At 35.8% G+C, this 16,447-nt stretch overlaps 1 protein-coding gene across 2 annotated transcripts; it reads left to right on the top strand.

The window, feature by feature from the left end:
- The first annotated feature begins 1,544 nt into the window (after positions 1 to 1,544).
- Positions 1,545 to 13,398, top strand: LOC148853080 (beta-amyrin synthase-like). 2 transcript variants are annotated; one of them, XM_088943044.1, is made up of 19 exons: positions 1,545 to 1,838; positions 2,489 to 2,759; positions 6,659 to 6,844; positions 7,497 to 7,586; positions 7,680 to 7,877; positions 8,350 to 8,434; positions 9,562 to 9,728; positions 9,837 to 10,028; positions 10,125 to 10,238; positions 10,554 to 10,676; positions 10,768 to 10,890; positions 10,974 to 11,072; positions 11,350 to 11,406; positions 11,841 to 11,887; positions 11,985 to 12,128; positions 12,270 to 12,447; positions 12,671 to 12,751; positions 12,873 to 12,956; positions 13,089 to 13,398. In XM_088943044.1, the coding sequence occupies exons 2-19, from the start codon at positions 2,562 to 2,564 to the stop codon at positions 13,215 to 13,217; spliced, it is 2,295 nt and encodes a 764-aa protein (XP_088799170.1). In that variant the 5' UTR covers positions 1,545 to 1,838; positions 2,489 to 2,561; the 3' UTR covers positions 13,218 to 13,398. The 2 variants fall into 2 exon arrangements, with proteins under 2 accessions (XP_088799170.1, XP_088799171.1); XM_088943045.1 differs by having other exon boundaries at positions 1,710 to 1,838; positions 2,500 to 2,759.
- The last annotated feature ends 3,049 nt before the right edge of the window (positions 13,399 to 16,447 follow it).

Here is a 16,447-nt window from a genome sequence, read left to right as displayed (position 1 = left end):
CAGCCATCTACCTTTCAGCCTTTTTGTGCTATTATCCTCTGTTTTGCAATATTTTGCTCAAAAATTGTTTTCTGAGCAAAACATTTGAAATGTGCGCAAAATATATTATTTTCCTTTATTTATTATTATTATTGATATTATTATTATTATTATTATATTATATTATTGTTATTATTATCATTATTATCATTACTATTGTTATTATTCATTATTTTTTTTATTTGGATCCACTTGGTACTCAATATGTGGGCCCATGTGGGCTCTCATGTGTCACAACATGGTGTTTTGACAAGTTTCCTTCAAATGTACAATATAATATGTAAAAAACATTATTTATATGAGCGGGTGAAATGAGAGCTAAAATTGTCATTTATGCTAAAATGAACACTTGTAGAGAAACTAACTTACTAAATATCTCTACCCCAATAAGTGAGTTGACAAATGGATCACCAAACTACATTAAGTGATTGTTAAAATAAGTACTTGCAATAAGCACTTGTGCAACAAGTACTTAGACTATGTTTGGTGATTAAATGATTATTAAAAAAAGTACTTATTCCACAAGCAATTTTAAGAAATGCATTTTTTTAACAATTAATTAAGGTTGTTTAGTGACCCACTTACCATTGGGGTGGAGATGTTTAGTTAGCTAGTTTCCCCACAAGTGTTTATATTGACACAAATGACAATTTTATAATTTTATCCCTCACTTCATTGATACATATAAATAATGCTTTTCACATATTATACTATAGATTTCAATGAAAAATCACCACATCATAACACATAAAAGCAGCACCATGTGGGCCCACACTTAAAAGCAACTGACAAAGATTCATTAGATCTAGTCCAAATCCAGATCTATGTTCTTAATAACGAGCTTACTAAGAAGGTCGGCCTTGTAAACAACCTCCTCTCTCTCTAATGGATCGGATACAACCTCCTCTTTGCAGTACCTAATCCATCAACAGAACATCTTTCGTCAAGAGGAGAAGGGGAACACTCGTCGGTAGCAAAAGACTGTGGCAGACGATCCGCTGAGGCCATCTCTCAGCGGATAATTTTGACGTTGACTAATTTGATAGTTTTAGTACAGGTGACATATTTTGAAGTTCCCTACTAAATTGAAATTTTCCTTATTAATAAATAAAAAAGGGTAATATGGTAATTTAAATGAAAGGTAAAATACAAAAAACTCTCTTGAAGTTTCTGACAATTATAAAACCCTCCCCTATAATTTTATTTTAATAAATACCTTCTCTGAACTTTTGAGAAACTCAACAAAAAACCCTCTCTTCGGTCACTGTCTCAAACGGAAAACCTTAAATTGATGCACCAGTTTTTATAAATACCCATTCTACTCTTTTATAACTAAAAGGGCATTTGTACAAAATAAATTCGCTGAATTGAATTATTGGAATTTCGTCAACCGTAAAATATTATATGTGAGTTGTTTAGTGAAATTCAATTCAATCCTGCCTCCTCAGTCTTCAGTTCTCACAAGGCTTGATTATTTAAACGGTTTAATTAATTAGGATGTGTTTGATATTCTCCCTCTATATAAGTGGGTGGATTGTGTCTTTGATTCATGAGACTTTCACAGACACGAACACACAACACGCAAACACTTTTCGAGGTTGCTGGATTTGGCCGTAGAGCCAAACCTATCCCTGTTCTTCAATATTCTTTTTCCGGCAGTGCTCACTTCTGAGCTTTTTACCTGTCTACTTCTCAACTGTTTGTAAAGTTTCTGCATCCGTCGAATTTTCTGGAAATTCCAATAGACTAACAAGTCTCCGCTGAAATCTGTTTCTCTCCAAAAAGAAACAAAGAAATTGGTACGTAGAGATTTCTAGTTTTGTGATTTCATCTCACCTTTTTCCTTCCTGATCCATCTTATATATATTCTCAATTTCTCAGAATTTTTCTGCTCTCTATCTCTATCTCTAATGGGTATTTGAAGAATTCAGAGCTAAAATTTTCTGTTAGAAAAATGAATGATGATATGGAAACTTTTAAACTGGATTGAGAAACATAGCTAAAAGAGTTACAGAAGATATTCACTGAATAGGTTGGTATTCTCTAACATTTCTGAATGTCAAAAGTAGCCCAGAAAGAAGAAAAAAAGGTTTTAAATGGTTAGTCGTCCATCCAATTATGCACATGAGTCACACAGCAATCTGTTTTTGTATTTTATTTCATATATATTATATTGTTTGCAGGGGGGCGAGTTAGGATTTTTTATTGAGGGGGTCGAAACCTAGAAAACATAGATAAAGGGGGCCAAAAATTAGGAAACATGAATAAAGGGGATTTTGAAGGCATAGGGGGGGCCATGGCTCCCCTCCGCCACCGCTGATTGTTTGTGTTGATTACTAGCTTGATTACTTAAATTAAAATTAATGGTTGAAGATTAGAGAGTAGTTGCATGAACAAGGTGCAATTAGTTATAACTGATGATTAATTGTCTTAACAATGTTTATCTCAGAGAGTTTGTAGGGGTCAAGCTAAGGAAGAGAGAAGCTTGTGAGCTGCTACTAAGTTTCATTCATTCAACCAGTATGTGGAGGCTTAAGATTGCCCAGGGTGGTGATCCCTATCTATACAGCACCAACAACTTCATCGGACGGCAGATATGGGAGTTTGATGGCGATTGCGACACGCCGGAAGAACTCGCAGAGGTTGAGAAGGCTCGTGAGGAGTTCTGGAAGAACCGACACCATGTGAAGCCCAGCGGTGATGTCCTACTACGCTTGCAGGTAAGCCATGCTTACAGCATCTACCAAATTCTCTAATTAAGACTATGTTTGGTTTAAAGGAAAAAAAAGTAGGGAAACGAAGAGACAAGGTTTTTTCCTTCTTTGTCCTACCATTCTTTCTCCTATACAACATTGTGGGGACAGGATCTAATAGGCATAACATAAGTAAGCACGTTAAGTGCTCATTGAATGTGCTTAAGATCAACATTGTGAGCATATTTAATGAGTACGACTTAGAAAATTATTTGGCACATGTCCCTTAATATACCCCAATGCTACCCTTGAAAAGATGGAAAACAACTTATGACAGATGTACTTATTAAGCACTTATTGAATGTGCTTACAATTCTGTGCCAATTAGATCGAGACTTTGATTAACTACATTCTTAACAAAAAAATCCTAGAGTAATTAATCTATTCTTTGAAAAAAAGGATAAATTGCTGAAACATCCCCTAAACCTTGGTGATTGCCATCATCATCCTTTAACTTTCAAAAATGGTTGCAAGTTAAAATCGTTTAACAAATGGCATAAAAATGTTCAAAATACCCATTACATCTATAAACGCCAAAGGATTTGATAATTGATATTAGAAGAGCATTGACCAATTAAATCTGCATGAATTTTGATGAATACCATTTAATTGGATACCATTTTTTATATTGTTGAACTTGTACTTTCCCAGCGAGGTAAATCATTTAGACCGTTCTATATTGGGCCTACCACTAAAACAACAAAAGTAGGTTGTCTACATGATAGCTAGTTGGTTCATTCAACACTTATCTTTTTTTCTTTTTTTTTCTTTTTTTTGACCTTGTGGACCATAAAAGTTGGAGCAAATAAAACGCATGAAAGAAAAGACATTTGATTGATCAAAAGAAAAGCAATAGATGAAACTCCACCCAGAGACAAAAGTTAATAAATATGGATTAGGAGGTGGGGCAAAAAGGGACAAAATATATTATGGTCATGATTTGTTTAACCGATGTTGATCCAAGTAGTCGGACTGTTTGGCTTGAAAATCGTTCAGGTTACTGGTTCTATTTTACCCTTAATCCATATCTTTGCAAATAAATGTTGATTTGGTCAACAAACTGTTGACCTAAGAAATAGAACTGTCGACCTGTTCAATTGGGATAAAGATTATTTTAATTAAATTTTCATTATTTTACTTTTAAATTAGAATGAGCAATCTATTTAAATCGGATGGTCAAACTGCTGACCCGGAAACTAATTGCCAAAATGGTTCTAGTTCTAGATCCATTTTTAAAACATTGATTAAGGAAGATATAAATGGGGGATGCAGGGATTTTTAAGGCTTAGGAGGCCATGGCTCCCCTCAGCCCAATGGAGCTAGGGATTTTTTTTTTTTTTTTTTTTTCGGGGTGGGGGGGGAGTTAAACAAGAAAATGAGATAGGGAGGAGAAATAGGGTTTTGAAAAAAAAAAAACAAACAAACAAACAAACGGCCTAAGAAGGTTTAGATTTATTACAGATTTTTAAAGAAAAAATAAATAAATTTTTCCTTTTAAAATCCTTTACAATTTTAGTTCAATTGTGGAAGAATCCACTTTATTATGTTTCTAATCCAGCCTCCACTAGGTAATCATGGTTTTAACAAAAAGATTGGAGAGGTGAAGGACCCTCCACCAATATAATTGGCTCCGCCCCTACCTCCACCAACCCGGACTCTGGCCCCTGACTCCACCACCATTTTATAACGGTGACTTTCTCTATTTCAAAGCATTAAATTAGTTTCAAATTTAATTTCTATCTGAGAAACAAACTAGTGATTAAGGGAACTGAAGCTAGAGTACAGTTTAATTAATGGACAAGTCCAAAAACGAAGCTTGTCATGCAAAAAGCTAAGGTTGGACAGATTCACATCATAATATCATATGCTAATTAACCAAGGGGAATATCTTTGTTTACCAGGCAAATACAGTTTCTGAGTTGTTAACACCATTGTGCTTCTATTTATTATAAAGATATCATCATCATCATCATCTAAGCATTTGTCTCATCTATATGAATTGAACACATGAGTCTTGTTTGCCAGTGTGCGCTTGATTTACACCATCAGTCCCAAGCTAGATAGAGGAGGGTGGTGGCATCAAGTTGGTAGTCCATATTAAAACCCAGCCTATACTGAGGCAAGGCTTAGATGATGATGATAGATAATATTACTTAGGGCTAATCTCATTAAAATCATCCTAAAAATTTTATTTCACCATATACTTAACAAAATTTTAAAATTTCCAACATCCTCTCTCATGATACTATACCCCTTTTGTATTGAATCTGGATCAGCTCACAGTGAAATATTTTTCCATCTAGTTTTAACATGATCTGTGCCCGCACATCTTACCATGAGACTGGGACCCACTATGGTAAGATGTGTGAACACAAATCATGTTGAAAAAAAGTATTTTATTGTGAATAAATCCCAAGTTCTTTGTATTGGCATCAATTCCCCCAATGTCATTATGAAGTAAAAGTTTGTAAGATGGGAATAAATGGAGATTCCTCTATTATTTTTAAAGCAATGGAATACACAAATTTTGTGAGGGCCCTTCAATGGCTGTTGGTTTAATATACAAAATTTACCTAATGATCTAAAAAGGTTATTTACTTAGACATCCTTATAGTTTCACATATTTAATAAAACCATATTATACTATAACACCCCTTATAGTTCTGAGCTGATTTATTTAATTGTCCTTTTAGCCGTTTGTATTTCTGCCTAGGAATGGCCATATGATGTCTTAAAGGGAGTGGAAAATGTGAAAGGGCTCGAATTCAGGGTTTTTTATTTTGATATATCCCTAACAGTTCATATATTAACCATTTAAGAAACAAAACCCTGAAATGTATATGCATGATTCGACCATTTCCAGATGAAAAATTAGAAATATGATTTCTAATGAAAGGTCAATCAAATAAAACAGTTGCGAATTATAGGGTGCCTTAATAATATCGAAACTAGAGAGTAGGCTTGTGCAAATATGTGAAACTATAATGTGAACAGCTAAAAATGTTGAGGGGCATTCTACAATACAAGAAATACGATTTCTTGTGTTTTTGTCTAAAGAAACAATTCACGTTGTAAAACACATCCTTACAAGGCGGTATTTGGAAATGATGCAAATGGAGTATAAATCCCAGTTTAGGGTAAATTTGCACTCTAGTTCACTTTTGTCTGTATTTGACAATATTACATTTATGTATTTTTAAATGATAGACCAATGCATATTTACATTGATAATAAGAACAATATAAAAATACATCAATAAAAAATAAGTAAATTTGCATTCAAATGACCTTTTGATAAAAAAAATAAAGGTATATATTTCATTGAAATTTATGTTTGTATTCATTATAGCTAAAAGTCTATTTGATAAAAAGATAAATTTATCAATGCAAAACTAACCTAATTTTTCAATTTATATTATCAGTTTTACGCTACATATCTACATCGTTTCCAAACACAACCGAAATGGTTCTACCTCTCACGACGGTTGGATTTTTCTAAGTCAAAAGAATTCATCTATCATTTTAAAGTCAAAACTCAATCCTTCAATTTTGGTATGAAGTTGAAGTTTTCAATCTCGTTTGCTTAGTATTGAGTAGACGAGCCGAACCGGCACGGGCGTTGTGACGTGACTGCTATTGACTTGTGATTGGTAGGCAAGTCGATATTCTTTGAGAATGCTTTTTCAAGGAGGCTTATTTGTATTTTTTATATGGGAAATGACTTTTTCACGACTTTTTCACTTATTTCCCCAGGAATGCTAATATCCTTGATAATCTGATCAGACGGTGGAGATTTCACTATGTTTCTTTATTGTTGGTGAAGTGGTACTGTACTGATCCACGTGCTTAATTATTTTATTTGTACAGCTCTTGAAGGAGAATAACTTTGTTCAGACTATACCCCGAGTAACGATAGGAGACAATGAGGAGATATCCTACGAGGCTGCCACTGCTGCACTTAGGAGAGCCGTCCGATTCCACTCCGCAATACAAGCAAGTGACGGCCATTGGCCGGCGGAGAACGCGGGCCCACTATTTTTCCTACCTCCATTGGTAAGTTTGATTAGATGTGTCATGTCAAATTGTCAAATTGTCACTGGTACCGTTTTATCATTAACCCGGTTTTAACCAGAAGTTGACTTGGCCAGTGACCCATTGATTTGGGCGGTGAACCGTTGAACCATTTGATCCAAACAATGGTTTTTGACGTTTTTTTTTTTTTTTTTTTTTTTTTAAATTGAAATAGAACGTTCATTCAAACCGGACAGTCAAAACGTAGACCTAAAAACTAGTGGCCAGTTTTGGATCTATTTTTAAGACCATTTACTGGCATTTTTATTAAAAAAAATAAAATCTGTCAGAAAGACTTACCAAAGTTTGCTTGAAAACCCACCTGATCGGTTACCATGATTTAAGTTGGATTGATTTTAAGTTTTTCGGTAGGTTCATGTCTTTCAGAGATCATAGTCGTGAGCTAAATGATGTTCCAAGTTGTTATTACCATAGATAATTATAGATGTTAAGTATAATAATTAGTTCGGTTTTAGGTTTATTTTATAGAACCGATTACTAATCAGTTTGAAGCTTGAAGATTTTTTTTTTTTCTTTTTGATATTTTTAGAAGCTTGAAGATTGAAATAGCCAAATGGGGTGATGAATATTAATGATTAAAACTTAAGAAATATAACGTAATTAACTACTGCAGGTGATGTGTTTATACATTACTGGACATCTTAACACAGTCTTTCCAGCAGAACATCGCAAAGAGATTCTTCGATACATATACAATCACCAGGTAATTAAGGACATGACCATTCAATCTCCTGAGCATTATTCAAATCGGAACTTCGGAAGTTTGAAACTGATGATCAAATAATAAATATGGCAGAATGAGGATGGAGGTTGGGGGCTACACATAGAGGGCCACAGTATCATGTTCTGTACTGCACTGAGCTACATCTGTATGAGGATTCTGGAAGAAGGGCCTGAGGGTGGCCGAGATGGGGCTGTTCCTAGAGCTCGCAAATGGATTCTTGACCATGGCGGAGTTACAGCCATGCCCTCTTGGGGAAAGACTTGGCTTTCGGTAGCACCTACCATTTTAAGAATTAATAGTACATTTGATCTCTCTATATTGCTTAATTCTAGGCTGTTTGGAGTGCCTTTTTGGAAAGATCTTCCGAGAGTTTTGATATTCAAAAGATGCATTGAGCTTTTGCATAAAATTCTGAGTAGCCCAAAGCACGTTTGACAAATACACATCTTTTCATACATCTTTTCACATCTTTCCATGTGAGAAAAGACACGGAAAGCTTCATTTGAAGCTTCTTGAAATCAGTCCAAAATGGGCATCTCATGTCTTTTTGGCGCTCCGTCTTTGGTGGTTAGATCTTTCGCAAGCCAAACGGGAATAGATCGAAAATCGATCTTCCCGACTTATAAACAGCCGAAAGATTGCACGGAAAGGCACACCAAACGGGCCCTATGGTGTTTTCAAATATATATCAAAGTGATCTAACTTGTTCAATTCATTATCCTTGTGATATGCATTCATGCAGATACTTGGAGTCTATGAATGGGAAGGCAGCAACCCAATGCCACCAGAGTTTTGGATTCTTCCATCCTTTCTTCCCATGCATCCAGGTTTGCACTACCACTACCAATACTTTCCTCTTTGTGAATTTTATTTACACTGGTGTAAATACATGACATAGTAAATCACGCAAATGCAAATTTTGGTTTACTTTTGCTTTAGACTTGACTTAGTAATATTGTAGGGTTCGACTATGAAACTGGAAAAACGTGAATCCAAAAAGAGGTGACTAATAATCAGGTTGTACTCGTCAAAATTCATGATATTGCTTTGATTGGTCAAAGTTCTTTCGATACTATGTCATGCAGTATCATAGGTTTTCCCTACAACATACGATGTAATCCCCACCTTATATCAACAAGAACAGGGGTTGGAGGGTTATTTCTTTGGGAATGAGGTAGGAAGAAAGACGATGAGGTTCCCACTTTATATGAAAGAGGATTAATAAGGTAGGAGGGCATCAGTTTTTTGGATGCAAAATTTACGTTGCTAGTGAATGCAAATGAGATGATGCAAAGTGTAAAGCACAGCAAACAAGCGGGCCCCCATACAAGAAGAGCAAAATAACTATTCAAACAAAAGCAAGCAAAGACACTATAATTACTTCACAAACAATATACTACAATGCAAAACACACATCATAGGAACTAACAATAGACTAGAGCCCCTATTTATGGTTGAGTTTAACCACTTATAAGGGGCAGTTTGCAAAACTTATGATGCTCAAATGGAGCCCAGATTTCTTATTCACTTTTTCTATTCACTTTCTACCCGCTGTGGATTGCAGCTACACATCTCTCAATTCATAATAGAGATGTGTGGCTCCAATTCACGATAGATAGAGAGTGGATAAAAAATCCCGAGTGGTTCAAATGGACCGCGTGGGCCCTCCTATAACCACAAGCGAAATCAGTGTTAAAATCGGTATAGGATGGTGGCTTGGGAAGTTGGTTAGCTAGAGAAGTCAGTGATGACTTCTATCACAAAGTTTGTATATTAGGTAGGAATGCAAATCATAGTTACAAAAGGATGTAAAACTGAAACAGCTGCAGAATTTATATCTGGTTCAGATTTGCACGGCAAACAAACGGGGCCTTTTTATTTTGATTAGAAATGCTGTATCTTCCTCTCTCTCTCTCAACATGTTGTTGGGTATTTATATGCAAATTGAATGCAGCAAAGATGTGGTGCTACTGTCGCATGGTTTATATGCCAATGTCCTATTTATATGGAAAGAGGTTTGTGGGTCCCATCACTCCTCTCATTCTACAATTGAGGGAAGAGCTTCACACTCAACCCTACCATGAAATAAAATGGAGCAAGACCCGCCACATATGTGCCAAGGTTGGTTCTATTTGATTGCTTCTCTTATTAATATTATATATCCTTCATCAATATGTCAATTAACATGTTTATGTTACATTAATTAAACTTATCAACTTGTTATTACAGGAGGATCTCTACTACCCTCATCCCTTCATACAAGATTTGCTGTGGGATAGTCTTTACATTCTTACTGAGCCTCTTCTCACGCGTTGGCCCTTAAACAAATTGATCAGAGAGAGGGCGCTGAAGACAACAATGGAGCACATCCACTATGAAGATGAGAACAGTCGATACATTACCATTGGTTGTGTAGAGAAGGTATTGCCACAGACCTTATAATAAATGTTGCATATATCTGAAATCTGTTAAATCTTTCTGGTATCTAATAGTATTTACTAATTTGAATTGGAGCAGGTGTTATGCATGCTTGCTTGTTGGGTGGAAGATCCTAATGGAGATGCTTTCAAGCACCATCTTGCCAGGATCCCAGATTACATATGGGTTGCTGAAGATGGAATGAAAATGCAGGTATGCACACATCAGGCTTAATTGAGCCTCAGTTCTTTTCCAGTTTAAAGATGGGCAAACTCCTTAATTATCAAACAATTTAGATCTGATTCTAGTAATCCAAATCTGTTAGAAATGTGTTGTCTACTCTTAAATTAAGTTGCTTCAACTTCAACTATGAAGTACTTGAGATGCTTTATTAATTCTCTGGTAAAACAGGATTTCAGAGAGAATTTCATAAACTTGTAAACTCAGAACTTCAACATTCTGTTTTGGAATCTGTAGAACTTTAAATCGTGAAAAAGTACTCAATTTTCTCATTTCATCAAATTGCAGAGCTTTGGTAGTCAAGAGTGGGACACTGGTTTTGCAGTTCAAGCAATACTGGCGAGTAACCTTCCTCTCGACGAAATTGGACCTTGTCTTAAGAAAGGACATGACTTCATTAAAAAATCACAGGTTTAATTCTGGTGTCCAAAACCATTCCTACTTGTAACCATGTATTCTACTTTTCTTCAACCTAATTGGTGGGTGCTACTTAAATTTGAAGGTTCGTGACAACCCATCTGGTGACTTTAAAAGCATGTTTCGTCACATTTCGAAGGGATCATGGACATTCTCAGATCAAGATCATGGGTGGCAAGTCTCAGATTGCACTGCAGAAGGCCTAAAGGTAACTAGCTCAGATCTAACATTATCTCCAAATAGTTAAGCATTATCTAAAGGTTTGTTGTAACTGTGTCCTCTGTTTTACAGGCTTGCCTCATGTTTTCACTATTGCCTCCAGAAATTGTTGGTGAAAAAATGCCACCAGAGTACCTCTTTGATTCTGTGAACCTCCTACTTTCCCTACAAGTATGAACCAAGCCACAGTTATATCTATTTTAGTAAAAATCAACATATTTAATCACTATACATGCCTGATTTTCACATTGGCTTACAAAGAAAAACTAGTAGAGGTGTCTACAAAAGTAGCTCATATTTTCTCATTCAATAAGATATCTTAGTTACTAAAGAGAATTTCTAGTCTATATTTTTCAAAACTTAAAAGAGTCAAACGCCCCTGTTTTAATCCATTGAATGCAATATAGCGCTGTTGTTAATAAACTATCTTTCTCATGTTGGTTTTCAGAGCAAAAATGGTGGTTTGGCAGCTTGGGAACCAGCTGGAGCAGAAAAGTGGTTGGAGGTAGGCTCCTGTAAACATTGGCATGTATTATGCAAGGGAAAATTGTTTCCACTTTAAAAACTCAGATCCATAAAAGAACTACTGATGGGTTTGTTTCTCATTACCTCAGATGATTGTAGAGTACACAGACTACATAATTGAGCTCTTTCAAAGATGCATCTATGTCTTCCCCTGAATGCACTTTATTTTACAGATTGAACAGTAATTTGGATCCATAAATCATTTGTGTCCTTGAAAAGAGATAAATCTAATCTGACAAAGGAATAAATATGTTGAAATAGTCATGACATATATATATATATATAGAATTATTTCTCCTTGTCTAGACCATACTAATTAACAAGTAGATTAACTTGAAACAGATTTGCCACCTAGTTTTATGATTGTAAACTGTCCTTAATATGTACTAATTGAGATTTTTCTTTTTTTCTCAGCTGCTTAATCCTACAGAATTCTTTGCTGACATTGTTATTGAGCATGAGTATGTGTTCTGAATTTTTTTTTTTTTTTTTTGTTCTTCAACTTGTTCTTTTATACTGTGTAGAATTTCCTTAAGGCTAAAAAGAATGTGATTCCAGGTATGTTGAATGCACTGGGTCGGCAATCCAAGCCTTGGTACTATTTATGAAGTTATATCCAGGCTATAGAAAGAAAGAAATAGAAAGTTTCATCTCAAAAGCAGTACATTTTCTCGAGCAAACACAAATGCCTGATGGTTCATGGTACACTTTCATTCTATGTTTGCAAGAACCACAGAAATGTTATATATGGTTAAATATTGGTTTTATTTCAGATCATATTCTACCCAATATTAAAAAAAAAACAGGCGGTATTCTATTGACTGACAAGAATATATGCAACAGGTATGGAAATTGGGGAGTTTGCTTTACCTATGGCACATGGTTTGCACTAGGGGGTCTAGCAGCAGCAGGAAAGACCTATTACAATAGTCCAGCAGTTTGTAAAGCTGTCAATTTTCTGTTAACAACACAGCAAGAATCTGGTGGTTGGGGAGAGAGTTATCTTTCATGCCCAAATAAGGTATATTTGTAAAGATCTCTTGTTTATTTTTGTTATAGGTTTATTCATTTAGAAGAGATATTTTAGTAGGAAATGTATTTCCAAACATTCAAAAACAAATTAAACAGAAATGTGGGGGAAGTACCTTCAAATTTAGTGAAGAGTAGTATGAAAATCTCAAAATGGTAGACCCAAAATCTTGATGTTTTGTCTCATATGTTTCTGGGTGTGTCTTGTGAAACAGGAATACACTCCTCTAGAAGGTAGTAGATCAAATTTAGTGCATACAGCATGGGCAATGATGGGTCTTATTCATGCTGGACAGGTTAGTTTGCAGTTGTAGATCAAATATCTACCTACTATTACCAGTATTGTTTTAACCATACAGAAGTGATCCTTTCTGAGAAAATGATATTGAGATTAGTTTTTTTTTTCCCTGTAACCAGGCTGAGAGAGATCCAACACCCTTGCACCGTGCAGCAAAATTACTGATTAATTCACAAATGGAAAATGGTGATTTTCCCCAACAGGTAAGAAAATTCACTTAGACAAATGATCAATTCAAAGTATAGTGAAACCTATGAAAGTAATTTTCTATCTAATATTGTTTTGCTAATTTCCTTGTTTCTTATGATGTTTAATTCATCGGTGATATACTACAGGAAATCACTGGAGTCTTCATGAAGAACTGTATGTTACACTATTCAGCATACAGAAACATCTATCCAGTGTGGGCACTTGGAGAATACCGGAGGCGGGTTCTGAAACCATCCAAGAACATCCAAAATTAATTCTTAACTTTCACAGTTCTCCTTATTCAAATAAATCCATGAGAATGCTTCCACTGTTTTTTCCTTTCATTCATGTCTGTATTTTCCTTCTGTGAATGTGTGAGGTTGTAAATACAGATATCCACCATGTATAATCTTCATATGTTTAGCTGAGAAAGATTGCTGGGAAAAGCATGAGTTCTCTCTCTCTCTCTCTCTCTCTCGATATATATATATATAAGAAATAATTACTTATATACCTTGAGTTTTAAGGAAACTACTTAATATAACGGATAGTTCGATAGTTTTAGAAACAGCTTACATATGCTTGTTGACCATTCAAACGTTAAATCTAACAAATATAATGTAAAGGACAAAATTTAAGAGGTTTCTTTTAATTTCCTCCTATACTATCTTTGACCTAAGCTGTTAAATCCATCCACATTCTTATATATCTCCCTTTAAAATGTAAATGAAAGCCTTCTTTATTTTCTCCTTTAGGCTTAGTTTGTAAGGAGTACAAATATAAATATGTACAGTACAAACACATACAAAATAATACAAAATAAACGGTTTGAACGCTACGTATTTGTATTTGTACTCCTTCCAAATGGAGCCTCAGTCTTTAACCTAATCTTTTAAAGCCTTCCACATTCTTGTATTTATTATGGGCATTTCAGTAATCCAAATGTTTTCACCCGAGAAGATGAAGAAACCAATCACTAATGTTTAAAATGTACTTCCATTGTTGACCGAAATTCCAGCAGCAAAACTCCCTCCTCTAACATCTTGACCCTCACAAAAATCCCTATGTGCTTCTTTTTCTTTGTTGTTCAAGTAGCTTGCTACCTCTAGCAAAGACGGGTACCTCTCAGCACTCGATTTTTGCTTGGTCACTTCTTTAACCCATCTCTCGTATTTTGGATGCTCAATCAAACTACACCAATCTCTTTAGAATGTGCCAAAACCCTAAGAAACTAAACTTTAGCCCTAAGACCCTCAAATCTACTACTAAATCTACAATTCCCTTCCAATGGTCACAGTTGTGCCAGATCACCATATTTGATCCCGGATCAAACTCCATTACATGAAACAAAATCTTTAAAAAACCAATCACACCAAAATTCTACCATAAATTCCTTAGTTTAGTCATTCATTTATAAGAGGTTCTATTTCAACATACTTTACGCTATGCCACATCTCGAGCCTAAAACCTGTGATCTATATGTCTCTAACACAATCAAACCCTTCCAACAGCATCATAATCTAAATCCATGTCACTATACCAAATTTCAACTCAAAAACCCCCCTATTAGACCTTCCATCAAGCTAAGATTCTATTTTGGAAAATCTCATTGATTAAAGCTTACCAAATTCCTCCGTTTGACCGTTAAAAAAGCAAGATTCTATTTTGGGCCTTCTCGTTAATTGATAAACCATAAACCAAGATTTGACCTGAACCAAATCTATCAATCCACACCCCTGATCAAAGACCCATTGCTCTCATTAGATTTGGAACATCCAAAAGTGCCTAGCCACCAAATTTCATCTCAAAACTCCCCCGTTCAACCCTTCATCAAGCCAAGATTCTATTTGGAACTCCCACATTCCCCCATTCACCTCGCTAGTCTGACCCAGTTAGGAGCAAACTTCCCAGCTGATTTTCCTTGTCTTACATGGTGTGTTGTCTTTAGTACCTTATCGCCTTCTTTGAATTTCCGAGGCTTTACCAATTTGTTGAAGTTGGAAGCCATGAGTTGTTTGTATTTAATTTGTTTTTTGTAGTGATTTTTCTTGGGTTTCCTCTATACATTCTAATTTATCACTAAGCATTTAGTTCATCTCGTCCATCTGAAAACGCTTTCCCATTGCATAAGCTACTATGGCGAACAATGTTTGTATTTCTGCCGATAAGACTGCTTCTTGGTCGTAGACTAAAGAGTATGGAGTTGTTTGTGTGCTTTTTCCTAATTGCTATGCAATAAGCCGAGAGTATTTTAGACAACTTATCGGTCCAGTCCTTTTGGTTTTCGACTACCCTTTTGCTTAGCATCTTCAGCAAAGTCTTATTAGTTGCCTCTGCTTGCCCATTCCCTTGTAGGTAATAGGTGGTTGATGTTCCCAGTCATGCCCCGTACTATCTCAGTAAGTCTTGGACTTCCTGGTTCTTGATAGATAAGCATCCTCATCAGGACCCCAAACCGATGGATTATGTGTTACCTTAAGAAATTTACAATATTCTCTATGCAACTCCTTCTAAATGGTATGGCCTCCGCCCATTTTGTAAAGTAATCTGTAGCCACAATGATGAAGCAATAACCTCTAGAGGGTGAATATATTTTGCCTATCAGGTATACCCCCCCCCCCCCAGGTGTGGAAAGGCCATGGTATGATGATGGGGTGAAGGTCATTGGCTGGTCGGTGTATCTATTGGCCATGTACTTGGCATGTGTGGCACTTACGTACATGTTTTTGGGTATCCTCCTACATGGTTGGCTAGTAGAAACGTAAGTGCATAATATGGTTATGCAAGGCCATTTATCCTTAGTGTGGGGCTGGTCCAGAGCTATGAGCTGCATCCAATGCTTCTTCTATTTCCTCACTAGCTAGGTAGTGCAGAGGCTTCCTTGTGTAGGACTTCCTGTATAGCACTCCATTTTGCAAGTAATACCTTTTGGCTTCGGTTAGAAGTTTCCTTTGCAAAACTGGATTGACTGGTGTAATACCATTCTGGATGTAATCTATGTACATGTCTCTCCAATCCACATCACCCACTATGAGGCATTGATCTTTATGTACCTCCGGTATACATTCTCATAGTCATTTTGTATCTTGGCCGAGTTTGCTTTCTTCTCTGGCCAATACTATCCCAACCTTTGCAACCTCGGGTAAAGTGTTGACATTACATCTCCAGAATAGGCTTTGTGAGTTTCATTCAGGATCATTGATGTTTCCTTGGGTCCTAGGCACCTTGCCCTTACTCCATCTGCCATTCTATGATATAACACTCCATTTAACAGTTGGAACCTCAAAAGAATCCTGCCATCTTGCATCGTTGACATTGGGTTACTTAATTTTTATATTATACTATATCTCTAATCTTCTTCTTTGACATCATTCTTTGTCTTATCCTAGTGCCCCAATCTTTTTGTTAATGGCTCACACTACATTTGAGTTGCTATGGTGATTGGGCTCTCACTTGGTTGTATCTTAGATCCCAGGGTGGCTAGTGCAACGACATACCTATTTTT

The sequence above is a fragment of the Nelumbo lutea genome, chromosome 5 (assembly GCF_056320005.1).
Source record: "Nelumbo lutea isolate HS-2025 chromosome 5, American lotus-T2T, whole genome shotgun sequence".
Taxonomy (NCBI): Eukaryota; Viridiplantae; Streptophyta; class Magnoliopsida; order Proteales; family Nelumbonaceae; genus Nelumbo; species Nelumbo lutea.
The sequence above is the reverse complement of the archived record's forward strand: the minus strand, read 5'-3'. Positions and strand labels throughout refer to the sequence as shown.